Source organism: Argopecten irradians, chromosome 8 (assembly GCF_041381155.1).
Source record: "Argopecten irradians isolate NY chromosome 8, Ai_NY, whole genome shotgun sequence".
Lineage (NCBI taxonomy): Eukaryota > Metazoa > Mollusca > Bivalvia > Pectinida > Pectinidae > Argopecten > Argopecten irradians.
Window position 1 is genome coordinate 16,810,317 of NC_091141.1, and position 27,996 is coordinate 16,838,312.

Here is a 27,996-nt window from a genome sequence, read left to right on the forward strand (position 1 = left end):
AGTTTCATATGTAGTGTATGTCTAATTTCTGTGAGCACTTTTTCACACCGCGGTCGCTTATAATAAGACAAGGACGTATACTTATAAATCCTTGTAATAAGATGATAATATGATACTAAGGATTTTTGTCTAAAATACATCCTTGATGATACCAAGGACGTATGTGAGGTGAATAAGTCACGCTGGGTTTTGGACAAGTACGACGTAGGAGCTTTTGCGTTTGTGTACTGACCGTGACGTTGGGCGACGACTGATTTTCCGTTGATATCCGCCGGCGCAGCCTTTGATGTAGCTTGTGGGTGCGAGGGTTACCGTCTTACTTTCTGAAGCGTCATTTCGTGAGTTGTCGTATTTTTTAACAAAAATTTAAGACATATCTTCTAAATCTTCCGTCCTTAAAGCAAGTACTAAACGTTGTGAAATTTTATTAACTTTACATTGGTGTTTCGTTGGACTCGATTTCCCGGTTCGTCTAGCGTTATGCGTGGTGTTTAGTAGGGTAAAGAGACAGTTCTACTTACTTATAAATCCTTGACGATGTTGGGATACAAAATGGGGGTGGTTTCAGTACCAAGTATTTATGAATTGGCATATATAATACATTCACTTGACTTTATATATATATTCATTGACACACACGCCATATTGCAAGTCAGCAATTTTAGGAGATTCACGTAACAGTACATCCGGGTACTCGGTAATCTGTACACATTTACATTTTTATTATGATAAAATGGTGCGTTAGTCCGATAACTATTAGGCCTAAATCAAGTTAAAAAAGTGTTCATAAAATACGAAACACGATTACATATATACAAGGATTTATAAGGATTTATAAGCATTTATAATTCCATGATATATTTAAAGGATTTGTGCAGTCAAAAATGATAATTTCAGTTTATGCTGGAAATGGCTTTATTAGACCGTGTAGAAACCTCTCCGTGCCGCGCGCGACCGGAATAACCTGTAAACCGCCGATATCGAGGTCAAATTTTCTGACCCGCCCGATTATGCATATTTTCTAGCCCTAAACCGTGTGACGTCACAATAGTCCGTGGCTTATTGCTGTACTTTAACTGATGTGCTATCACTTACATCGACGGTCACAGGAAAAGCAGATCAAAGATTTTTTTTATGATTACTTTTGAGTGAAGTTAATCGTACAATAACTTTGTCTCGAATATAAATAACTAAAAGAGTGAAATTCCATGTTTCAAATACTCTAATTTGTGCTCTAATAGCAGGTATCCACACAGAAATAAAAGTTTCCGATTTTTTGTCGAGGAGTTCAGCAACGAATACGCTTTAATTAAATAATATTTTCCTGTAGTCTGTATCTTTGATACATTGTGAATTGCAAAGTTTGTGACTGTAGAATGAAATTGTACGTAACAATTGAAGAAATTCTTGATTAATGCATCAAGGATATGACGCTTGACATACGTACACACCGATGATTTATCATTACAAACATTGCGTTGTGTGTTGCTAACCGAATAAATCAAGATACATTTATTACAATACCGTAAAAAACGTTTCAACATGTGGTAGAAAGAATTTACTTTCGATATTATAAAAGATCTAAATATTGAGATATTAAGCAAAACAAACTATTTTTTCAGACCGTGCGGTCGCTTTCAAGTTTTAATCGATATACTAGTAGATACACCGACATTATAGATATATAATTAGCCATGCCTTTGGTTTGATGGTTATGTAATACCTTGACCAGGATGTTATTTACCTGTACACAACGCCGTTCATCGAACTCACCTGTAATTACCTGGCCGCGGGCAATTTGCTATTCGGTGGACTATATCGGGTATTTGCTATTGTCTTACTGTCAATCAGGTTATGACATCCGTTAATTGGATTGCGATTTTTGAATTATGGAAACCCCGTACATCTATGCTCTAGGTTTTTTTATTGTCACCTCCATTTTTAGAATGAAGATGTAAAAGCAAATGGAAATAAAATATACTTGATCATACCTAGGAATACATATTACATACACACATATATATATGTCGTACGCAGGTAAAACAAAAATGGAAGGTGACTTATTCAGAAACAAAAATGGTTCTAAGAACTAGTTCAACTAAAGGTTTAACCTTAAAAATCATTCCAGTCTAGACTGTAATTACGGAATTGTGGCATATAGCAATCTCCAGTAATTTCTAAGGTATTAGTAAAAATTCTAAGCATGTATTTTCACCGTTTCGAATCTTAATGTACATGTATAGTCATACAAGAAGGGTTACAACATTATCACACTAAATATACTTATTTAAATATCACTTAGTATATTTTTAAAAAGGTACAAGATATTATATCTATTTTTAATGCCTGTATACGAATAATTTCAATTTTCATTTGAACACTGTATGTGGTTACTTTTTGGATTATACGATAAATGTTCATATATCATACTATTAAATCTCGGTATGATATACAAAACGGTCGACAATGAGTATACTATTAAGGATTTAGTATAATTTTGAAATAATGAATTTAAATCTACACTTAAACTGTAATATAGGAACATATATCAGAAATACCATTGATGTATTTCTGCTTTTTAGTAAACGTTATGGATAAAGTTTCAAAGGCAACAATATAGATATACATATTATTTTCGGTATAAGTTCGGTACTGTAACTCCAATATCACATAACTGATAACCGTCCACATTCTATTTTTACTCAAAAACGGTGCCGTGTTTGCATCATATCGTTATAGCAGAAGTTTGAATGAAATAAAAACACGGATTCTAGATATATTCATGCTAAATTTTGGGATTTTACTCGTAAAAAGATAGTGTTACATTATACTGTTTTTTATTACACTGAACTTTACATCATATGCTATCTAAATCTCAGTCCAGACTGATCCGAACATCATTTTGATATCGCTATCAAATTGGACTGATTATCTAATCTAAAGTTAAATATATGCTTGTTTGAATTTTTGAAGTGGTGTAAATGGAATGTTTTGAAACTGAAAATATCTACATCATAAAGCTAGAATAACCATTTACTCGAAAAACTCAAATTGTAGATCTTACGTATACCTATATATGCTGTATACATGTATAGTACTAGGCTTACCTTGCGTCACGGCTCGGGCGCGCCCGCTCGATGTAAGCGACGAAATGTGTTAATATAAACGCAGAAACATTGAATATAAACGGAGAAACATTGAATATAAACGCAGAAATAAATAAATACTGGAATTTACATGCAACAAAGTACATCAAATATTACCAGAATATGATATCAGTCGTTTTATGTATATAAAATCAATTCAGCAAAACTGAAAAGCAGATCATTATATATAACACTTAATCAGCATTTTACAATTAAAGGCAACAGCAAAATAGCTTTCAAAACGTCTGTAAATAACAAATATTTATTTATTTTATGGAAAACGATCTTATTTTGATATCGTCAACAATTCAAATTTGTGAGAAGAAATATACATACATGTAATTGCACATAATCAAACACATAATTTGTTTGTCATAGTTAATCCCTGTGTATATACACATATTTTACACATAACCTAGACAGTTATTCATTTGTTACCGTTTGACAGTTATTCATTTGTTACTGCTCGTATCGGAACTCTTCCGAAAAAAGGTGCAAAATGCATAGCTCAAATGACGAGACGCGGGAAAGAAAACAACACAAGATAGGAGAATAGAATAATGAGGATATATGTATTTTTAAAGGGGAAAAGAGAATTGTAAACATAATTATTTTACAGGTACAATCGGCTGACGGCTGTAAGTCTCGTTTCACAAGGTAAAGTTTACCTGTGTAAGCCGTGTGCTCGGCCGTCACGGCTCGGCGCGCCCCGCTCGATGTAAGCGACGAAATGTGTTAATATTAGCGAAGAAACATTGAATATAAACGCAGAAACACTGAATATAAACGCAGAAACTCTTAATTCTATCGCCGAATCTGTTAATTTCACCGTCGCATCGGAAAAGTTTGGCGATTCCCAACCTCCGACAATGTAGCAATAAATAGCCGTGCACGTAACGAAGTTGGGTAATTGTGACTGATAACCTCTGTTATTCGGCCGTCAGCCGTCACGACCCACGGCGGACAGAAAAATACTTAATTTTACGGCAGAAATACTTAATTTTATTAATCGAATTGGAATTCTGAGGAAAAGTCTTAATATAAAGGGTTAATACTGAATAAAAAAAGCACATATGCTAATCCTGCCGAAACTTGTTAAAAATTAAGTATTCTGCCGTTATTCTAACAAGTTTCGGCAAGAATTAACACATTTTGGGTTACCAGTGATATATATTATAGTATCAAGGGTATGAACTCGGCGGTCGAGAAAAACGGACCTATTTTTTTTAAAACCGTGATTATTTTAATAAATGGGTTCTATACGACATTGACGGATATCTTAACTTAAAGAGAAATAATTTATCTTTCCATTGAGTGCTTGAGGAACAAAATTGGCCAAGTATTGACGAAGTTATGGCTTGATGAATGGAGAAATTTACGAAAAATATGCTAGGTAGACATTTCCCTGTCCTGACGAAGTTATGGCTTGATGAATGGAGAAATTTACGAAAAATATGCTAGGTAGACATTTCCCTGTCCTGACGAAATGTCGTCTCGGCTCTAATGGGTACCTCAAAAACCACGCCAAAACTACAAAATCTACGCTTGTGGTGGTAAACAGTACCCATAACTTTGTTCATCCACAATCTCCGTTGGAGGTGTCATGACCCGTACTTTGTAGAAACTCCATTTAAACATCGTGTAGCTCACTTACTTTAACCGTCACCGCCATGTTCATTTTTCTCTCTCGGAACGCTTCTCGACTTTACATATATATCGTGCCTACATTATGCAAATTATGTTATGTTGTGCTTATGTGTAAACTCGAGAAGCGTTCCGAAGAACAAATAGCATAGCGGTGACGGTTAAAGTAAGTGAGCTACACGATGTTTAAATGGAGTTTCTACAAAGTACGGGTTATGACACCTCCAACGGAGATTGTAGAAGAACACAATTATGGGTACTGTTTACCACCACAAGCGTAGAGTTTGTGATTTTGGCTTGGTTTTTGAGGTGCCCATTAGAGCCGAGACGAAATTTTGACCGGACAGGGAAATGTCTACCTAGCATATTTTTCGTAAATTTCCCGATTCATCAAGTCATAACTTTGTCAATACTTGGCCAATGTTGTTCATCAAGCACTCAATGGAAAGATAAATTATTTCTCTTTAAGGCAAGATATCCGTCAATGTTGTATATAACCCATTTATTAAAATAATCACGGTTTTAAAAAAATAGGTCCGTTTTTCTCGATCGCCGAGTTCATACCCTTGATACTATAATATATATATATGTATACTGTTAGTTTAAAAAAATCGTGCCAGGTCCCTGTGAGTGGGCTTGATCAAGTTTTTCTCAGTTATTGTTTGTATTTCCACATCAAAGGAGGGGTATCACTTCAGACTATTTTACGGCTCAGCTGCATATTGTATGCTATTCAGAATATCTGATTTTTAACTGCTTACTAGAATTGTCTCCCCTTACAACTGGCCCTTTGGTCTTTTACATAAGAAATGTTTCCCCGACAACTTGGACTTTTATTATATCAACATTGTATATTAGGATCCTACCACATTTTGTTTCATTAATATGCTCCCCCATTATTACAATTATTTAAGCGCTCTCGGCGACTACAGAACTATTTTTATAGACTTGGTGTGTCTCATTCTCCTTCTTTGCAGGGAGTACCCTTCACATCTGAGACATTGAGTAACAGTATAATTGTAACTGTAGACAGTAATAAGGTTTTGCCAATGTGTTGTAGATAACCACCACCCTGTGGTCACAGAGATCGAGGCGGGTGTTCCCACCTCTGTCTACCATCAGGATGGGGCACCGCCTACGACTGTAGCTGTCCATCCTTCTCTGGACTCGCCCTCGATTTGGACAAAGCTTCATGCTCTGGTAGGTGTTCAGGGCACAGTTTCATGAACATTACTTAAATTCAAGGAATCCCTTATAATTTAAAATTTTCCATAGGAAAGCATTATATATTAATATTGAGAATTTTAAGTTTTGAGTATTGTATGTAATAATCATAAAACTTTTGGTATACTTTTTATCATCCCCCGCTCTCACCAAGAAGGGGGATGTTAACTTGTGTTTGTCCGTCTGTCTGTCCATCCATCTGTAGTGCTTGGTTTCCATGCAATAACTGCCACAAATCTTAAGTGATGTTTTTGTAATTTGGTCACATGGTTTGATGTGGCAAGTGCTCATATGAGTTCGCTTGTCACTTTCATCGGACCCTATTTGTTGGGAGTTATGTCCCTTTAATTAACGAAAAACACTATTTTGTCTGTTTCAGTTCAAAACCTCTCGCAAATATTCTGAATTTTCTCGAAACTTGGTAACATGGTTTAATGTCTCTGGGTTTTGGTCAAATTCCAACGGGACTTTGATTATACCCTATTTGGCTGAGTTATGGCCCTTTGAATAACGAAAAACAGCATTTTTGGCTGTTTCTGTTCAATAATTCTTGGCCTCTTGGCCATTCTTTTGGCACATGGAAACAGTTTGAGTTTGTGTTAAAAAAAGAACTTCACTTTTATTTCCAGAACCAGATGAATTGTTGTTGTATACATTCCAAGCTTTGGGGGACATAGGATTTATTAACCCAGCCATCTCCGACATTCCACAGACGAACATTCTGGGCCAGAGTCACAGTCCTAACTCTGTTACATATGACCCTCTACAACAGGTGTGTATACATGTTTGGGGCCAGAGTCACGGTCCAAACTCTGTTACATATGACCCTCTACAACAGGTGTGTATACATGTTTGGGGCCAGAGTCACGGTCCAAACTCTGTTACATATGACCCTCTACAACAGGTGTGTATACATGTTTGGGGCCAGAGTCACGGTCCAAACTCTGTGACATACGACCCTCTACAACAGGTGTGTATACATGTTTGGGGCCAGAGTCACAGTCCGAACTCCGTCACATATGACCCCATATGACCCTCTACAACAGGTGTGTATACATGTTTGGAGCCAGAGTCACGGTCCAAACTCTGTTACATATGACCCTCTACAACAGGTGTGTATACATGTTTGGGGCCAGAGTCACAGTCCGAACTCTGTTTTCTTTCATACCTACGGGTGTAATACTGGCTGGTCTAGGGCAATACACTCATGCCGCCTGAGGCTGTATTGCATGGCTACCCATGCAATAAAGCCTCGTGACGTCACGGCATCAACAAAATTTCTATTTCCTCAGTAAAAATTTAACATTTTTTTTCACAAACTTAACTGGTTTTACAATAAAAGATGCAAACAACGAAATTTTTGTTGAAAATATCACGTAAATTTTCATGTATGAAAAATTGACTTTCAGCCGTGGATTTCTTCGAGTTTATTTCAAAATGGCGGGATATTATAGTTGTAAAATTGCAATAAAATGTCGAGGTATGAAAGAAAAATACTCTTTCATAAGTGGATATGAAGGATAGGGATATTCTACCCTCGGGATCACAAAATGTTGCAAAACCCTCGGCAAACCTAGGGGTTTACTACATTTTGTGACCCTCGGGTAGAATATACGTGTGTATACATGTCCGGGGCCAGAGTAAAGTCAAAAAGGATAAATAATAGTTACACTTCTATTTACATGTGTTGCAAAAAATGTATGATAATACATTTAAAACTGTCTACAAAGACCACCCAGGGGACAGAGAAAAAGTGGCCTTATAGCCAGGTGGTCTTTATACAGAGGTGGTCACTAAGGCAGGTTTTACTGCAGTAACATGTAAATATTTTTGACATTAAAGCTCTAATATTACATTCTTAGAATTATTAACTCTTTCTTAATGTTGCCAAGGTTGCACCATAGATGTTTTTTAAAAACATCAAATTCTTGATCAGTATAGCATTATAATGCCCAGACCAGGAAGTACAAACCAAATTCTATAATTCATTTCGTGTTACCAGGAGTTTTTGTCAATAATGAAGCGCCATCATAGCTATCATATAATACACCATTTGTAAACATGAATTGATATAATCACAGACAGTCCATTACAAATTTTACTGGGAATTTAAACAATGAAACAGACATACTTTTGTTATTAGTACTTTAGTAATCTTAAATGTGTTAATGTTGCTATGGCAACCATAGAAATTGCCTTTTTTCCCTGCTAATGTAGACCTACAGTGATGCTGGTAGTTTCCTTGGTGACCCGTATCCTCTATAAAATTGGATCCCCTATTGATATAGTGTTGATTTGTGGTGGGAAATTTAATGGCATTGCTATTTGAAGCATTAAAGGTAAAACTATTGTATGAAGGCACAGTTACAAAGTTTTATTCTGAATTTTTTGTTGCGACGTTTAATCTATTTTCAAATACATTATAATTGAGTAAATCCTGGTAAGAAAAAGGACTGACCTTTTAAGTAGTTCTCTGGGTCCTCATCAGATGACATATAGAGTATTGAAGCTTTAACTCACCAGGTAACTGGCACACATATTATGAATTGATTGTCTTCCAAATTCTGGCATCTATATTATTTACCATTGATAGTGTATTGCTAATATTTACTCATTTAGAGAGGGGGGGGGGGGGGGGGGCTCTTATTGTCAACAACGAGTTATTACTTAAGATGGAATAGTGATTTTGACAGTGATCAGTTGACGTTGATGGCATGGTAATGGTCATGTTTTGGATGTTAATTATATCACTACAGACATCACATTGACTTGATTAGTTCATATAGTGACAAGTGGATGTAAATATGTGGATATAACTATAAAATGATAGATAAAAAACAGATGTGATTGCTTCACTTTTAGCAATGAACAATTAAAAAAACGGAGACCTTCCATCAGCGCTCTTTAATCGCCATTGATACTTAATAGAGGTGGTTTTTTTCCCTTAATTTGCAGATCGTGTACTGGAGTAATAGGGAGGGACCAAGTGCTATTTATAGATCTGACTTACGAGGACAGAACAAGGAAGAGTTTCTGAAGGAAAAGGACGGCCTCGGCTATGTTGACGGTAAGACAGATTCTCATACCCCACACATTCAGAGCACTTACTGACTGTCCTTTGGGCAAAATGAATGTCTGCTTACATTTGAATTTATGTCCAAACTTTAGATCAGAAAAGGTTAATTGTACCCTGCCTGTAGATGTACAGTTAGGCTGTTAAGTGATTGTCATGGTTCTGTGTAGTAATTAAATAAATGTAAGCCTTATCCAATTAACTTTACCTAACTCTTATATACAGTTTATACATAACTCAAAACAGGAAAGGATGTTGACTGTTTATTGATGGATTGAATGGTTATCAGAAACCATAAAACAAATCTTTGGCGTAACAGGGGCTACTCACTCACAACTAACAATATACACAAAACTGCTTGACTCTGTAGGAAAAGAGAAGCAGAACGACATACAAGAACCGCTTGACTCAGTAGGAAAGAGAAGCAGACAAGCCTTAAGAATTTAGTAGCTGGTGGCTAAATTTTTGGAGCAAACTTGACTTCTGTAAGTTGCTGAGAAGACCCTTGACTCTGAATCGAAGCGAATCATGAGAAGCGACTTGACTCAACATGAAGAAGTTTGACCAGGACAAACTTGACTCCCAAAAGCAGCTAAAGAAAGCCCTTGACTCTGAGTTAAAATGACAGTCACTCATGAGAAGCGCTTTGACTTGTGCAGGAGAAGTTTAACCTCTTATAAAGCTACATATATATACAAAACAAACTAAAATTTGTTTTTTCAGTATAAATCATATAAAAAAGTATATATAAGAGAATAAAAATTCTATTGGGGGAAAATTCCCCGAGAATTTAAAGCCTTAAGCCTAGTGATGAGTATACCTAATCAGTAAGTGAGTAGCCCAATTAAACTGAAAAGAAAACAATAATAGCAATTAACACTATATTAAAGCAACATATATACAGATCAAACTAAAACAAACAAAATAATAAACTAGTACAAATAAAAACAACAGGTGTAGCTGGGGACGGAGGGTGGGTACGACGATAGATCAGACTGACCACAAGAGCTGGAGGCAAAAATCTGAATGACGTCATCCAATACTCACATCCCCCTCTAGAGCCTAATGCTGATTGGTCAACATAAATACTCTAGACTCATTAGCATATAAATAAATCAAAACAAAGACCTGATCGCTCTTCATACCGAACGTACAAAAACTAAATATAAAACGAAATACACGCATAGATACATGCACACATACTTAAAAGATTATATATTGTAGATGACAGAGCTAAACAAACGTTATGTATAAACCAAAATTTAATCTTACACATTAAATTATCATTTTATACATAACTCAAAACAGGAAAGGATGTTGACTGTTTATTGATGGATTGAATGGTTATCAGAAACCATAAAACAAATCTTTGGCGTAACAGGGGCTACTCACTCACAACTAACAATATACACAAAACTGCTTGACTCTGTAGGAAAAGAGAAGCAGAACGACATACAAGAACCGCTTGACTCAGTAGGAAAGAGAAGCAGACAAGCCTTAAGAATTTAGTAGCTGGTGGCTAAATTTTTGGAGCAAACTTGACTTCTGTAAGTTGCTGAGAAGACCCTTGACTCTGAATCGAAGCGAATCATGAGAAGCGACTTGACTCAACATGAAGAAGTTTGACCAGGACAAACTTGACTCCCAAAAGCAGCTAAAGAAAGCCCTTGACTCTGAGTTAAAATGACAGTCACTCATGAGAAGCGCTTTGACTTGTGCAGGAGAAGTTTAACCTCTTATAAAGCTACATATATATACAAAACAAACTAAAATTTGTTTTTTCAGTATAAATCATATAAAAAAGTATATATAAGAGAATAAAAATTCTATTGGGGGAAAATTCCCCGAGAATTTAAAGCCAAAAAGGAATGAGTAAGATTATTGCGAGTGAGTGCCCCCAATATAAAAAGATATAGCAAGATATATATATAGATAAATTTAAACGGACATGTCTAATTGTGCCGTATGAATGGTTTTAGGATCAGTATGTATATATCTAGTAAAACAGTCAGAAGACCATCGACCCAAAGTTTGAATCACATGGTCTTGAACACCAGCAGCCGCTGCTGAAGTCGCCGCTCCAATCCTGAAAGAATGACCATTGTAGTCTAGATTATTCAAACCTATGCGAGACAAGAGGTCTTTAAGAAAACCAATAAAAGTGTGACGCATCAAAGGTTTGTAAGAAACAAAATCATTAACAAATAAGGGGGACATAGAAGTAGCCCCTTGAGAGCGACGCATTTCTAAATATTGAACCATAGTTCTCACAGGGTATAGCAAGTTGTTCGCAAAAATGTTTATATACACACCCTTACCAAATGGATCTGTTTTAGATATACGTAAAAACAACGTAAATTGAGACAAATCTTTGAACACATTAATGTCACACAAACGTATAAAATGTGAATCGCTAGTCTGTCTACAGGTGAACTCTCCACATCGCAGAAAACCGTAAAAAGCGGTAAGAAAAATAGAACTTAACATTAAATCTAACATGGGAGTAAAGACTCCTAGAGGACTGGTAAGGGTAAAACACATGTGCTGCAGCAGTTTAAAAGTGATAGGTAGTCTCTTAATAGTTACAGTAGCCTGTGTTTTCTTGATCCCTCGCAAAATGTAATGTAATCTAAGCGTATTACCAAGTGGATCACCGAGATTGTTCTTGATATAGTGATACCGAATGCCTGCAAGATAAGCTTTAATAGTGTCAAACTTTAACTGCAAGGCCTGATGACAGTGAGTCACGAATAAGATAAGGAGATCTTCGTTGATATCAGGTAGGGAATTCGAGGCACACTGAATACCTCGCATCAACACGAATGTTAAAAAACAGTTTAAACCAGACTTATACGTAGCCTGAGTCTTGTCACTTAGAGCAGCCTCCCACAGACAATCCACTGCACCGATTAGTTCATCATCAGGGACGTAGCTGGTAGACATGGAACCGGAAGTATATCTGCCTGTGGAGCCAGCCTCCGGAATCTGGACATCTGGAAGCGAGAGATAGCATCCGCGATATTATTACTTTTACCAGGTATATGAACAGCATGAAGCACAAAGTTATGTAAAGCAGCATGGAAAGTAAGTTTACGAACAAGTCTCATGATGCTACACACTTTAGACCTCCCTTTGGTGATAATTTCTACAGTAGCCTCATTATCACAATGAAAGAGAATGCGCTTTTGACCCCATGATGACCCCATAACACACATGCCATTACAATAGGGTAAAGTTTCGAAAAGTGGCCCATAGACGTGTCCCCTGCTTTTAGCTCGGTCACGGGAAAATACCCTGAAAACCACTTATTTACATAAATCCCACCAAATGCCTCACGGAGTAGCGTCTGTATACAGATGAAGATCGGCGGCTGTAGTGATATGATCGTCCAGAAAGAAAGGATACGCCATTCCATCCTTTGAGAAGAAATTGAGACCACATGTGTAAATCGGATCGACATATCAATGTTAAGTTTCACACGGAAGTGTAATTCACGCACAGTTGTAGAAAGCAGTAATGAGATGAGAGAAACGAATGATTCGACCGGGCGGAGGTGGGCGTGCGGGGTTGATACAACGACGACACGCAAAATTCATGTGACCTAAAAGACTTAAAAAGTTTCACGTTTAGTACAAGATTTCTTGTGTTTGAAATCATCAACAAATTCGATGATACGTTGAATTTTTTCGTACGGAAGGCGTGATTTTCACAAGAACGATGGAGTCTAAGTAGACACCAAGGTATTCAAGTGACGTGCACGGACCTACTGTCTTGTGCGCCGCGATAGGAATATTAAGATTCTTGAAAAACAGACATAAAGCGTTCCATAGTTGCTGTATAGCATTGGTGGTGTAGTAGGTTCAATAACTAAAAAGTCATCTAACAAGTGTAAGATGTTGTTGATAATTTGTGAAGTTTTTTTTAGCTATCACAACACACCGCACGAGAAAGGACAGTCAAACATTTTTGGGCTAGAACGACTACAAACACGAGCCGATAGTGAAGAAATAAAACTTGTCTTTCCACATAACGCTCATGATATGGCCATAGTGGTACGGGTGATATATGTAAGATTATTTGAGAGGTCATGCTGTAATAACAGTTTTTTTCATAAGCACACGCCCCCCACGCCAACAGTGCTTTAAGATAAATGTGTGTATAGCAATACATCGCTAGTCACATTACAGTCAAACTTGACAATGAAGACCACCCAGTGGCCTTTTTTAGGCAAGTGGAATTTATGCACTAGGTCAAATTGTGTTGAAATTTAGAGATGTAGCTATGCATCCAAGATGAAATTAAATAAAGCCGACTCTCTTGCAATGATTATAAAAAGGAGACCAGAACTCCAGAAAATGTGCTGTAAAATGCATAGGTGTAATGCTTTTTACTGCTTGATGCATTTATAAAACAATCAATGATTAATATTTATTTCATAAAGACTGTTCCTCCAACACAAAATGTCATTTGTCTGTAAAACAGGTGGGTGCATGATAATGATGAGCAAATACATTTTTGAGAGCCTGTGGTATAATCAGGGTTTAGATAACATATATTCACATGTTTTAAATTTGAGTGCTTTAAGATGATCAATTAAATCCTGCCAGAAATTCCTGGTACAAATACCTTACATCTAAATTGTGACAGATTTGAATCATTTGATGGACATATCAAAATGCAATCAAAGACTTTATCAGATATATGAAAGATAGCAGAGATATAGTATTTATAGTAAGCTATGCAATCTTCTGATAAAACCACATTTGATGATTTAATCTACTGTGCAAATATTTCATAGCACAGGTGTCAGAATACTTTGACATGCAGGTACTATTTATATATTTCAGTGTGAAAGCTAGCTGATAGTTCTGTGTAACACATGAGTGGTAGACGATTAATATATAGATATTCTATGTATGATACAGGATTTTTGTAAAGGAATCTTAAACTGTATGTACACATGCATGTCTCCTTTTATGTGTTTTGAATTCAATAAAGCACTTTTGAAATCATTGACTGATCACCAGGCAGTAATATGTATGCATGTAGTCACGACTTGTGCTTGCACACGCACAAATGCACGCTTCCATGCAATGTTGGGAATTATGTTGTAACATACACAATACAAAATGCAAAGTCACATGCGGTTTGATTGAAAGTTATCAAATTCAATTATTTTAAAGATCAAATATTGCCATCCAGTTGGCAAAAAATCTTTGCTTCACGTTCAGTCAGCACAACATGAGCAATCAGTGACAATCCAAATCTAGATATACCACACATTTCTGATGATGGAACATTTTGTCAAATATATAGGACATTTATATAATAAAATATGACATAAGGTTAGGAATGGCAAGGAATGTTGATGGGCAGGTGAGGTCACCAAAAAGTACAATAGACTTACCTGGGGGGTAATGATTGTGGGTCAGGTCTATATGATACAGTAAACAACATTAACAAACACAAACAAATATCAATGGGGATTCACAGAAGTCCTGTGATAAATCCAGCTAAACTTTACACCGTTTTCATCTCCTGTGTTAAATCGAGCTCAACTTTTACACGGTTTTTATATGTCTTTGGAGACAGCTTTCAAACAGTCTTTACTTTTGATGGCTTGAGACATACTTAGAAGAATTTAAGAGAACATCTTGAAAATCAAAAGAAGAAATGTAAACTTTTCATTGGGGCATGTATCAAAAAGACTTCTAAAAGAATATATTGAAAATGAAAGGTAGAAATATCAGCATTAATTGGACATTAACAGCTCTATACAGCTGTACAGAAATGTTTTGGATATTGGCATCACAACAAATTCCAAGGTCCAAACATATACTTCTATATCATACTATACTATACATTGACATTATTTTTTTGTAAATATACTCTTGGCAAGTTTTATATAGAATCGGGACTGAATGAGAGATAGGAAACATATAAAATTCTGTCGTTATTTTCCGATTAGAATGTCAAGGCCAATGGACCAGTTCCCATGGCAAGGAGAATATATGCAGTATAATTACAGCTTATAAAAATAACTTTGTGATTTTGAATACTATCAAGGAACTCTAAATTACCTCCATTCTACTAAACTTGCTGTAAATTCCACATACTTATTCAGGAGTGTTAACACGAATGGTCACATTTCATTGCCTGTGTCCAGAAGTTGTCAAATAAAATAACAATTAACTTTTGTGGCATATATGTTCTGATGAATGCCGCATGGGAAATCACTAAACTTTTACTGTATCCAAAGGACGTCAAATCAGATTTTTGAACCTTGCTCCACCATCTGATATTACTAAATCTAATTTCTGTCATGAGGGATTGTCTATTTCAGGAAAAGTTATAATTGTGAGGTGGTACAGAATTTGTTAATTTGGTTTGGCAGGGTCACTTAACGACGTGCCAGGTTTATAGCGGAATGGAAGCTGGAGTACCTGGAGAAAAACAACTGACTAACGTTCAGTACCTCAGTGTCCTTGGCCCCGTGAGAAGAATTGGTTAAATTCTCTGAGCAGATTGTTTTTATAAAAAAGATATATGATGACATAAAGCAATTACCTGATAGATATATCTTTTGATAAAAATAGAATAAAAAATATTCCTCAATTTCTGTCCACATAAATCATTTAGATAGACAAATCAGTCATTTTTGATGAGAAGCATATGCACCTGTCATAATGTACATTCTTTTTATAATTCTTACATGTTTATGTGTCTATATCTGAATTGCAGATTTAACCCTGAAGATTGTTACATGAGAATTTGTACAGCTGTACCAGTTGGTGTATGGATCCTCTGCCTTTACCATTACAGTCTGCTACTTTTGGTGAACTCCACCAGAGGAATCAATGTTTACCCGTGTTTTGTATGCATGGAATCATTCCAAGAATGCCACCTCAGCTGAGATGCCTGACAATGTAGCTAGGATTACCCTGTAACAATCGCTCTCTCACACAGATGTACGTTTCCTTCAATTATAAACAAAACATACTCTATCATGCAATTTGATCACATGATGGACAAGTAATTTTTTTCTTCTCGATTGTCAGACTGGTATTTATCGTCCAAATTGTATGCTCTCAATGTCAAATATCAAAAGAGATGATTCCAGGTTTTGATTTTCTGAAGAAATATTTGTCCCAGAATGTCGGCTTTATAGTGATACCTCACTGAACCATCGATTCAAGTCATCTTATACAAACTGTAGGTAAACTAGTTAATATTTTACTGTAGTAAAAGATAATGTCGTTATAAATTAGTTTTTCTCAGGAGACTGTTCCACAAATTTTAAAGTGCTATATACCCTCAAGGATACAACTTCACCTGGAAGTCTCACATATAAACCATATAAAGTGCCTTTCACTGCACATTCTTGCAGTATTTTCATGAATAAGAAAGGGCTTTATCCCATATCATAATTAAGATAATTAAGTTAATTTAATATTCTAAATACAGTGTCAATTAAGTGCAGACTTACCTATACGTTTACCATAAAACTTCAATTAAAATACTTAGATTTTATCCAAGAGCTCTTAATTGGTTCATTTACCAGGTAATTGTATACCTCCTACTGTCATATCCCTAACAAGATTAAAATAAATAGCATTTTTTAATAATGGTGTGGAATTTTTCTACAAATAGTTTACAATTGTCACCCCCTTCAAGACATTTTAAATCCATCCAGATCAAAGAATGGCCAGTTCCATTATTCTATGACAGGGATTTAAATTGTTCTTCTTTAGTTTCTCTATTCACTTAAGAAATTCACCTTGAGGTCTTATCAGAAGGTTAACAAAATCATCTCTGTCAGCCCTCACGGATACTTTCAGACCCTTTTAAGTTAATTTTTCACCCTTATCAGCAACAATTACATAAAATTTGTCGTCATTTTGCTTCATGGACACAAATTTGTTCAACGTAACAAGATAATTTCCCTGTAAATCTACAGTGAAATGTCTCCTGCAACTTTAATCAGAATTGAATCACTCTAATGTAACAACGTATCGTAAAAGCATAGAGACCCTGAGTTCTGGCACAATCAGTACAAATGTATAGGAATTAGGCCCAATTTGAAACGGAGGTCTGAAATAAAAAAAAAAAAAAGACTCCATTTAAATTTGCCATCACAAGGCTAACTTAAATAAACTGACAGGCAATAGATTACCCAGGTTTCATCAAATGGACTCTAGTTTGAAAAGCAACCTATTTACAATTTGCTTGAATGTAATGTAAAAAAAATCTAAGTCACATTTTGTGTTTAAATGAAATCAGAAAGTGAGGGCGAAGATTTGTTTACAAGAAACAAAATAATGATCAGAAAAATATACTGTACCAATTACGCTACACAGTACCAGTTACGCTACAATAGTACTTTGGTCATGCTGGCTGATGAATGAATCAGAAAGTGAAAGGGAAGACTTCTTTACTATACTAATTGGTTATACTTGCTGATACTACCACTGCATGTATATGTACAGAATTATTGCAATTCTGTAATGAACTTTTGTTGTGCACATTTGTGAACTGAAGTTGAAAATATAAAAAATCTTATCTTGAATCAAAATCAAGTCAAGCACATTTAATTAGAAGATATCGATAGACAAAGTCACAATGAATTGTAGGGTCATTTTAATTAGGACATACAAGTTTTATGAGATGGAGAATAGACATCAACCTATATATTCAGAATTTCACATTTGTCCCATACTCCTCCACATTTAAACTAGAAACCCAATCAAATGTAAAGCATGGGCTAATGTATAAAGGTATGCCATACCATCCTAAAGTCTTCTGGCCATGGTTTATGAATGAAATCAGAAGGTGAAGGTGTATATGAAGTTAACCTAGACCCCTCACCCATCAGGCAGAACCCCATTTGTCCAAACTAAAGACCCTCATGGACAATCAGAGAGTGTTAGGAATTGCACCTCAAACACATAGTTAGAGAGCTATACAATATGAAGTACTCTTTTAACTGACAGGGATACATAATGAAAAGTAACATCACATCCTCAGGACCAGATGTACAGACCAGATGTTCTGTGTCTGGCATTCCTTCTACTACACCTAGTACACTGCAGTCACAAGGTCACATACATCATCCTCATACCCCCCTCATACAAACATAAACTAGGCCAGATCAATGACCAGTGTGAGTTCATTTCGCCTTCATAGGGGCAGAATTGCAGACATAGTTTAAATGCGAAATGGGATCTGAAGATCAACCATATTTCATATAATTTTATGCCCTTCTTGTTATAATTTAATGGCTTCCATCTTGCTCACTATAACATTAGGAAAACTTTTTTTGTGAACAAGCAGGTTTTAAGTGAAATGTTTCCTTTATGTTTTTGGGTTGCAAAAAAGGGTTCTTGGATTGTAAAACAGGAGTCTTTCTTTTTACTATCACATTTCTAGCATACAACGACTGGTCACTTATTGAACAAATGTAACTCAAGCTACTTTGGTAATGAAGTTAGCTTACAATGTTCTTCAGAATTACTTGTATGATCAGACAAATGTAGAAAAGGCTTAAATTCAGAAAGCAACTTTGAAAAATTCTTGAGCTTAATTTATTAGCCATTCCATTCAGATAGATGGTTGATTAACTCCATATAGTTATAAAACCTATAGGCCTAGCTAATAACTATTTTTTTAACGACATAATGTAGGAAGGGATACCTGTAGGTCTGAGGAATATGCCAATATCTTCTTGATTTATGTACCTTCAGATATATAGGTTAAAATCTTTTATTAGTTTAATATCCAGGGTCATTTAAGGACGTGCCAGGTTTAGATGGTAGAGGAAAGCCAGAGTACCCAGAGAAAAAGCACTGACCAGCAGGTAGTACATGGCAACTGCTCCACATATGATTCAAACTCGTAATTATAAACCAAAGGTGGAGGACTTGTGGCAATATGTCAGGACATAAACTCGGCCACCGCTGCCCCATATGAGATAGGAATAACTGCATAGAGTCAGGATGTGATGTAGACTCAATTTATATAAAGTTTTACATGGTGCAACTCCTCTGGATAATAACCTTATCAACCTTAATGGACATTGTTACTGTACTCTAAAGGGAATTATATGGTCTGAGGGTTAAATTAGAAAGGATACATCCCGTTATATATAGTACTAACTACACTTAGTGTATCTGACATAATGCAGACAATGCACATAGCATTATATACCGTAATACCTTGCAGAACTATTGTCACAATTTACATTTTTATATGCATTTGCCTTGGAATGGAGAAGGGTTTAAAGATAGTCTTATCTATCTTGTATCATCCTTCCCATCCTTTCCTGGTTTCGTATGGAGACAAGGGCACAGTTACTTATATGTTTTACACACATTTCTTACATTATAATAATAACAGCTGGCATAAATGCATTGCTTATGTAAGAAGAAGCAAAAAAGATGTAATTTATCAATTATTTCAATGAGATTCTGCTTCCTGCGAAATTGAAAATAAATACATAACTCTATAAGCTCTGACCATTTTTGTGACTTCAAATGGACTTTTTTCTTACAGTATTTGATCCAATAAGTGCACATGGTGCTAAAAATAAGACCATATTTGGACTAATATTCCACAAAATTATTCCACAGAGTAATTAAGCCATTTATCAGTGTGTAAAAGAAATTACAGAGACCTACAGCATTCATAGTTTCAGTCTAAATCTAATTCAAGGGAAGTGAAAATGAACCCTCATAAAGGGTGAAGGGGACAGGGGCACTGTACATGTGCTTGTTGTGTCAAGTATGGTATGGCTAAAATAAATATCAAGGGATCAATACAAGTGAGAAACAGATAAAGTTTACGTCTTCTTGCCATGACAAGACTCTTGTTTAATTGGATGATAGTGAATTTGCATACAGACACAACAGCGCCTCATTGAAAAGTGCAGATGAGTACTAGTGTCACAATTGACTGTGAACACTGATTACTATGATCAAGAAAGTGATGTATCTATTTCATTAAGATTCCTTGATGTCTGAGTGAGACCTTCTGACTCAGCAAATCTGCATTTTAAACAGACAAAACATTTTGAAATTAAAACTTGATAATGTATGTATAACCAATTAATCATAATTCAAACAGTAAGTAAGATTAAATAGCATATTATAATGTAGGAAGATTTGTTCAGTGATATATATATCGTAACAAGGACAGCTATGCTCTGTATAGCAATACACAGACTCGCCGCCAGTCTCTAAAATATTAAATCATCACAAATAGTTTTTGTCTCTTCAATATAGTTATATGTCTGATTTAAGTTTTCAAACTAGGGGAGATAACCTAGTATTAGAATCTCTGGGTTTTGGCTGGCCAGTCTACACTAAACACTAATCATGCCTTGCCCACACCCACCCACAGCATAGTACAACAGCTCCTGGAATAATTAGCACTAATCAGGTTTGTTTATTTGTTTGTTTGAGTGGTTTTACTTCTGCTTCACCGATGAATTCAACAGTTAACCAGTCAACCAATGTTTAGTTCCAGTTTACTGGTCACAATGTACTGATAGGTCCTCACTAGACTATAGCTATAGCCATCCATTTCTAGGTTGCAAAAGCAAGAGAGAAGTTGCCAGATACTTTCAGGTCAGTTGTCTTCTGTGGATAGTGGGTACTGCTATAACTTTCCTCATTCTCAAAAACTGTGAACATTACTAAATAACACTAGCAGTAAATATCAAAGTACTGAAAGTACTAAAATATCAACATTATAGAAATGCAATATAATTCATCCCACCGATTTTGAGAGAGAATGTTTCCATCAAGGGGAGATAACCTAATATTAGAATCCATTGGGAATTTTTACCCCATAATGTTTTAGCTGGTGGCCAGTCTACAAGTAGCCTAATCTCTATGGTATTACAGTAACAGATGGTACCCCTGGAGCCCTGATGGACAGTAATAGGGTATTATAGCCTGTGTATACCATGGGTAACTGATCAGTGTTTCGATGCTCCTAACTTTTATTGGTACAACGGTCATTCAAGCATTAACACTTCTGATAACCATGTGTTTATCCTTGCCAGTTTTTGTACTTTTGTATTTCATAACAAAACCAACACAACTACGCTGGAGATTTTAACAAGAAATATATGTGTAGAACATATATTTCATACTCAATTATCTCTCCTTAATAGAAAGATGGGGTTATATTCTTCTTTTCAACAATTCATTGTTCGATAGGATATTTGATGGTTACCAAAAACCTTCAACTGAGTCGTGTCTGATATGATGTTTGATGGTAGAATCCTCTATTGAGTCGTGTCAGATATGAAGTTTGATGGTAGAATCCTCTATTGAGTCGTGTCAGATATGATGTTTGGTGGTAGAACCCTCTATTGAGTCGTGTCAGATATGATGTTTGATGGTAGAATCCTCTATTGAGTCGTGTCAGATATGATGTTTGATGGTAGAATCCTCTATTGAGTCGTGTCAGATATGATGTTTGATGGTAGAATCCTCTATTGAGTCGTGTCAGATATGAAGTTTGATGGTAGAATCCTCTATTGAGTCATGATCATGTCAGATATATGATGTTTGATGGTAGAATCCTCTATTGACTCGTGTCTGATATGATGTTTGATGGTAGAATCCTCTATTGAGTCATGATCATGTCAGATATATGATGTTTGATGGTAGAATCCTCTATTGACTCGTGTCTGATATGATGTTTGATGGTAGAATCCTCTATTGACTCGTGTCTGATATGATCATGTCAGATATGATGTTTGATGGTAGAATCCTCTATTGAGTCGTGTCAGATATGAAGTTTGATGGTAGAATCCTCTATTGAGTCGTGTCAGATATGATGTTTGATGGTAGAATCCTCTATTGAGTCGTGTCAGATATGATGTTTGATGGTAGAATCCTCTATTGAGTCATGTGTCAGATATATGAAGTTTGATGGTAGAATCCTCTATTGAGTCATGTCAGATATGATGTTTGATGGTAGAATCCTCTATTGAGTTGTGTCAGATATGAAGTTTGATGGTAGAATCCTCTATTGAGTCGTGTCTGATATGATGTTTGATGGTAGAATCCTCTATTGAGTCATGATCATGTCAGATATGATGTTTGATGGTGAATCCTCTATTGACTCGTGTCTTGTTGTAGATCCTCTATGATCATGTCAGATATGATGTTTGATGGTAGAACCTCTATGACTGTGTCTGATATGTGAGATCCTCTATGTCATGATCAGTCAGAATGGTTGATGGTAAACCCTCTATTGACTGAAATGATGAACCTGTTTATGATAGAAGCATCATATAATGTTATATCCCTGATGGTAGAACCCTCTACTGACAGTGGAACCTGTCTTTGATAGAAGCATCCAATATAATGTTATATCTGATGGTAGAACCTCACTGATTGACCTGTCTGATGATGGTAGATCAACCCTCTACTGACTAGTTAGAACCTGTCTTGATAGAACATCCAATATAATGTTATATCCCTGATGGTATAACCCTCTACTGACAAGTGAGAACCTGTCCTTGATAGAAGCATCCAATATAATGTTATCCTGATGGTAGAACCCTCTACTGACTGTTAGAACCTGTCCTTGATAGAAGCATCCAATTGATGTTATGTCCCTGATGGTAGAACCCTCTACTGACTAGTGAGAATGTTAATCTGTCCTTACAATCTACATATGTTTACCCAGTGTAACGAGTTAATTTTGATGTATTTTTCATCATTTCTTATGCATATTATTACTGTACACAGGTTTTATTGCCTCTATCGTGCATTAAATCAGTTCTCAGCTAATAATATACCATATACGATAACTGTACCTTGTATCTACCGTGATAATGTTTAATGATAGTAATTAATTACATAAATTTGGTTACATAGGAATCTTATCTTTTAATATGGGTGGACATTTTCCCCAGTGTGTCAGTTTAAATTTTGTTGATTTACTGCGCCTAAAAAGTACACACACCTCACTAGGAACGTGTTTGTGACCATGTCGCTCTTACAAAATTTGTAAAGAGCAATGCTGTGTGGAAAAGAACAGTAATTCTTCACACGAGCTAGTCTTCACTTAATTCATTGCATTGGTTATTGAAGCTAACTGTTTCTCTGATAACAACAATACAATTTATGTTCATTTTATAGAATAATAGAATATAAAATATGACAATTACCAATAAAGTCAAACTTTGTTTAAACTGGCAGGCAGAAGGACACTAGAGTTACACAAGTAATTCTGGTTATTTTTAAAGTACAATGAAAATATTGGTTATGACCAACTAAAAACTTTGATTTAAATAGAATCTTCAATTAACGAGGTTGAACTATAAATAAATTAATGTGTACAAGCATGTTTTCTTTCATTGCTGAAACCTTTTTGTAAATTTTTTTCTTCACTTCATTTTTAACACTTGTGTTTAGGTGATCGAAACTGAAACACCAGCAGAAGACAATGAAATCAAGCAGGTGCATGATCTTTATGTTTTTTACATGTATGTTTCACTCAAGATGAAATTCCTGCAGCGCTCCTTGTCTATCAACCCCTCTATCTAACCACCGACTTTTGATGTACACATACTTGCATGTTTTGAAAAAGATTCAACAACTTGACATATCCCCCATATTGTTTAAATTTGAAATCAACAGGAGGCAAGAATAATGTCTTTGAATTAAAGCTGGCTAATTTTGGAATACTGAACAGAGGGTACAACAGCATGCATGTGTGTACCAGTATGTGCTTTATCTATTGAAGGGATCAGAGTTTCTGATAAAATTTGATCTGTGTAAAACTCTTTAGTCTATCAATAGCTCTAGACGAGAAATATTTTCAGAAGTTATTCGCTAGGAAAGTATAATACAAGTGTTGCATCTACATGCAGTTATAGATAAGGAACAACCTATAGCACAAACTTCTGTTAAGGCAGTATTCCTGTTTACACAGCATTTCTGTTTTGACAAATATCAATATATATATTCATGAATTCATTATCAAAATTCACAGGGTATTCAAGTTGACAATGAGAAGAGGAAAAGAAATATGACCAATTTAAACCAAGGTCAATACTTTAGTTTACATTCTGTCAAGATCCCAACAGGCAGGCCTTACCCTAAATCTTTAATCACTGAGCTCGGCCATAACTGACAACTCCCCCTAATCAGGATTGCTCTGGTCGAGGGAATCAGATACACAAAAATTTGACACTGACAAGCTATCAACATTTTGTCCCCCACAACAAATTGAGAATGCCATCCACAAGGTGAAAGTTGTAACTTGAATCGTGGCATGCCCCCCTCATTATCTAAATGGGGGAGTGTAACTGGTAGTGTTCACTACGCACCAACCATTCATCAGATAAGATTTAAAAAGTACAACCTGTAGATCTAAATGGGCTGGCAACAATTATAACAGTGAATTTAAAGGCTTGGTTCAATATATAGTAAATTCTAGCATTCCAAATTACTGAAAGTAATATCTAATAAATTCAGTTTTTTCCTGAGTCAGAGAGAGTCAGCAAAAAAAAAACAGAGGTAGTTTGAAATAGATATGATTGAGACACGAGAACCTCAATTTGATTTGTGACACACTGCCAGAGAGAAAACATATATACTTCTATGTACCATTGCCAGTATTCATTAAATGATCTTAATGATCAGTCAAATTTAAAGAGAAAAAAAAAATTAATGTTTTTCAATTCAGCTCTTCAAATGAAAAGTTTAACTATTTCAATAAATCAAAACTCTGATAACACATTGCTTAATAATTATATATACTATATAAATATAACTAACAGAAAATTGCATGAGATAATTAATAATTATTTGCACCCTCACATAAATTATTTTTATAAGGATAGTTTATATTGTATAAATGACCATTTGTTTTGATGCCTTGTGTCTTTTTTTGTAATAAAACAGATTAATTTGCAGCATTTGAGAAATAATAACAAAAACTGTTGAAGTACACGGTTGCAGAAAACATATGATACATTAGCTATATATATATACCTATTAAAGGGACTATGATGTATGAACAATTATAAAGCTAAGCTATCCTTGTGTATCAGGGGGATATATCAAACAGTACAATAACTCACAATATATATCAAACAGTACAATAACTCACAAATAACACAGCTATTACACACACGATTTTACTAGTAATTAAATCATAGACAATATGCTTCTAAGTCTTGTCTGTTTCATGACAACAAACCAATTTCTATAATTTCCAACATTGATTTACAAGAAACACTATTGATAAAGTACCATACATCTCCACATGTATTCTGGTCATTGCATGGTCACATGCATTCGGCCCAGCTATTAACAAAACACTCTTGTCATCCTGACCAGGAAAAGCACATGGTCTATGGCTTCAACTTTGGTATGCTTCAATACAGATGCACTGGTTGAACCCCTGGTAAACTTTATAAAGATCTGAATATGATACATGAAGCTTCTCCCCTCTATCTATACAAGAATCTGTTCCACATATTAAGTACAATAAAATTTTGACATTATTGTTATATACGAGAGAAGCGATCTTATTCAACTCTATACACCTTTATCATACGTAAATCTATGACTTCCTCTTATTTAAATTATTAGTTTTGTAGCATCAAAATTATTTGCATATTGAGCAAATAAAGTCATCATGAAAAAAGGAATATAATTCAATGGATGACTCTATACTATTATAACAAATGAGCTATATAGCGTACAGATGCATTGCAGAATTAAAATTTTAAACATCAAATTGCACAGCATATTTACAAACCATCAAAATATCATGATACAATTATGTTGGTATTGTGTCGTTTCTATTCATACAATGTACAATAAATGAATTACCGTATTCGACCCAATAAGCGCCCATGTCCCTATAAGCGCCCCTCCCCCTTTTTGAGGCCTCAATTTCAATTGACCATGCATAAATAAGGACCAAAATTACATAAAACGGTATAGATTTGCATTAATTTCGACTTATTAGCACCTTTTCATTCTTATCATTTTTTTAAGCGCCCTGGGCGCTTATTGGGTCGAATACGGTATCCACTTATAAAAAGTATTGTTTAATTTAAGATATATATTATGCTGGAATTTGTTGCATTTTATTCTGATTACCATTTCAGAAGACTGAACACTATTATATCATTGATAATGATGTACCTCTGGGACATTGAATGTAAAGTTGTAAAATGCATATCACACATTAAGGCTCTCGTGTATCTGTACTTCAAATTGATTCCACATGAGATTCGGTGGATATTGACTCGTGTCATGTAAGTCACGGTAATAACTAAGCCTTATAAACACAAAGCCTAGTTCCATATTGGTCAATACTCTTGAGTAAACTGATAGAGCGTGTCATTTTTGGATGAGTGACATCACCGAGCATACACACAGGGATTATACAGCTCTTATAACTTAAATCTGTTTACCAAAATATACTTAGGATATGAATTGTGACATATTATTGAGTACACTTAAGCATGTCAGAAAAATACTCATATATATGGTATTATGACATCTGAATTTTTAATTATATGACTGCAAACGACATACTCAAATATTGATTAGTTTTAGAGCATTTCAATTACATGACATTCAGACATGAAGGAAATAAAATTAGTAACATCGAAATTAAAAATTGAACTAAGATAGTGAATTAATTCTTATAATAAGGTCGCACAATAGCAAATCTGTGACCCAAGTGTTTAAAAAGAGTTGTCACTTAATTGAATTTGTGTCTCTTTCCTATCTAAAATACTTATATAATGGTACAATAACTATTCTTGCATGATATATTTTTTTAATTTGAAATAAATTTCCTTTATATAATAGTTAATATTAAGCTTGTTGAAATGGAAAAAAAATATCACACACTTTTTAATTCAAATTTGTTATATTGATCTATTAAGTAACTTCTTAATTAGCATGCTGTAAATATTGCATTAATTTAAATTAACATTCAGTTACCAAGATTATTTTTATATACTCTTTAATTATCAAATATTGTCTTATACTGCGAATAAAATTATCCTCATCAAAAAGCACAAATTTCCTTTGAATACCAATTTCATGTAGATATTGGCATTAGCATCTCAACATGGAATAACCTCTCTAGATGTGCAATACCCAAAGTTGTGTATTGTACTGTTGTAGATGAAGCATTACCATTTTCTAATTTTGCAAATTATTAATTCATTAATTTGTCAGCAACTGCTTATTACTGTTATATATCTAGATGTCATAACACTCATGAAGGCATATATGTCTGGTAGGTACCGGCGGCTTTGTCTAATTCAAGAAATCGGTGGCCTCAAAACTTATCGTGCATTGAACTCTCTGATACTTTCCATCGTGTGTATTCTGAAAATAAAGTCTGCATGCGGAGAAACTCAAGAGTCTTTGAGACACTTACCTTTAAAAGTGGTGCATAGTAATACCACTGCCACCAAAATCTTCATTTTCGCATCTTAAAAACACACAGGCTCTCATTTCACAGTAAAAACATCCATGTACGTTCCCAATGTTTACAACTTTTCACTGCTTGTAATCAGTGCACTGTACATCAGATTGGTTACGTTGAAATTACAGATCCAAACTGTACCGGCACAAAACGAAACGAACTATACTGCGTAGGCTGATATACCTGCTGGCGGCCAGTGATTGTTAGAGGCAAACATCACGTCCTGGTTTCTTTCCCATTGTTAGACAAATTTGATTCTTATGAAACTACTTAATATTACCATTTAGATTTTAATATACATTAAAATTAAAATGAATTATCTTCATTTATATCAGAATTTAGATAAGTATTTCAAAATCTCTGTATAAATACATAGAGTGACGCACCAGTTATCAAAAAAAAAAATATCGCCAATGTGTCTGCAAT

General features: G+C 35.1%; 1 protein-coding gene and 1 long non-coding RNA gene across 2 annotated transcripts in view; one reads left to right on the forward strand and one right to left on the reverse strand.

Moving 5' to 3' along the window:
* The window catches only part of LOC138329515 (low-density lipoprotein receptor-related protein 4-like), a 114,891-nt gene extending 87,201 nt beyond the window's left edge, over window positions 1-27,690 (reverse strand). The window contains exon 1 of the mRNA XM_069276552.1: window positions 27,523-27,690. Within this exon, the coding sequence (XP_069132653.1) occupies window positions 27,523-27,568 (46 nt within the window). The 5' untranslated portion in view covers window positions 27,569-27,690. The remainder of the gene's footprint in view (window positions 1-27,522) is intronic.
* LOC138329514 (uncharacterized) lies at window positions 5,865-9,083 on the forward strand. The gene is made up of 3 exons (XR_011209461.1): window positions 5,865-5,990; window positions 6,644-6,786; window positions 8,970-9,083. It is a non-coding gene; the product is annotated as an uncharacterized lncRNA (long non-coding RNA).
* Window positions 27,691-27,996: the final 306 nt, after the last annotated feature.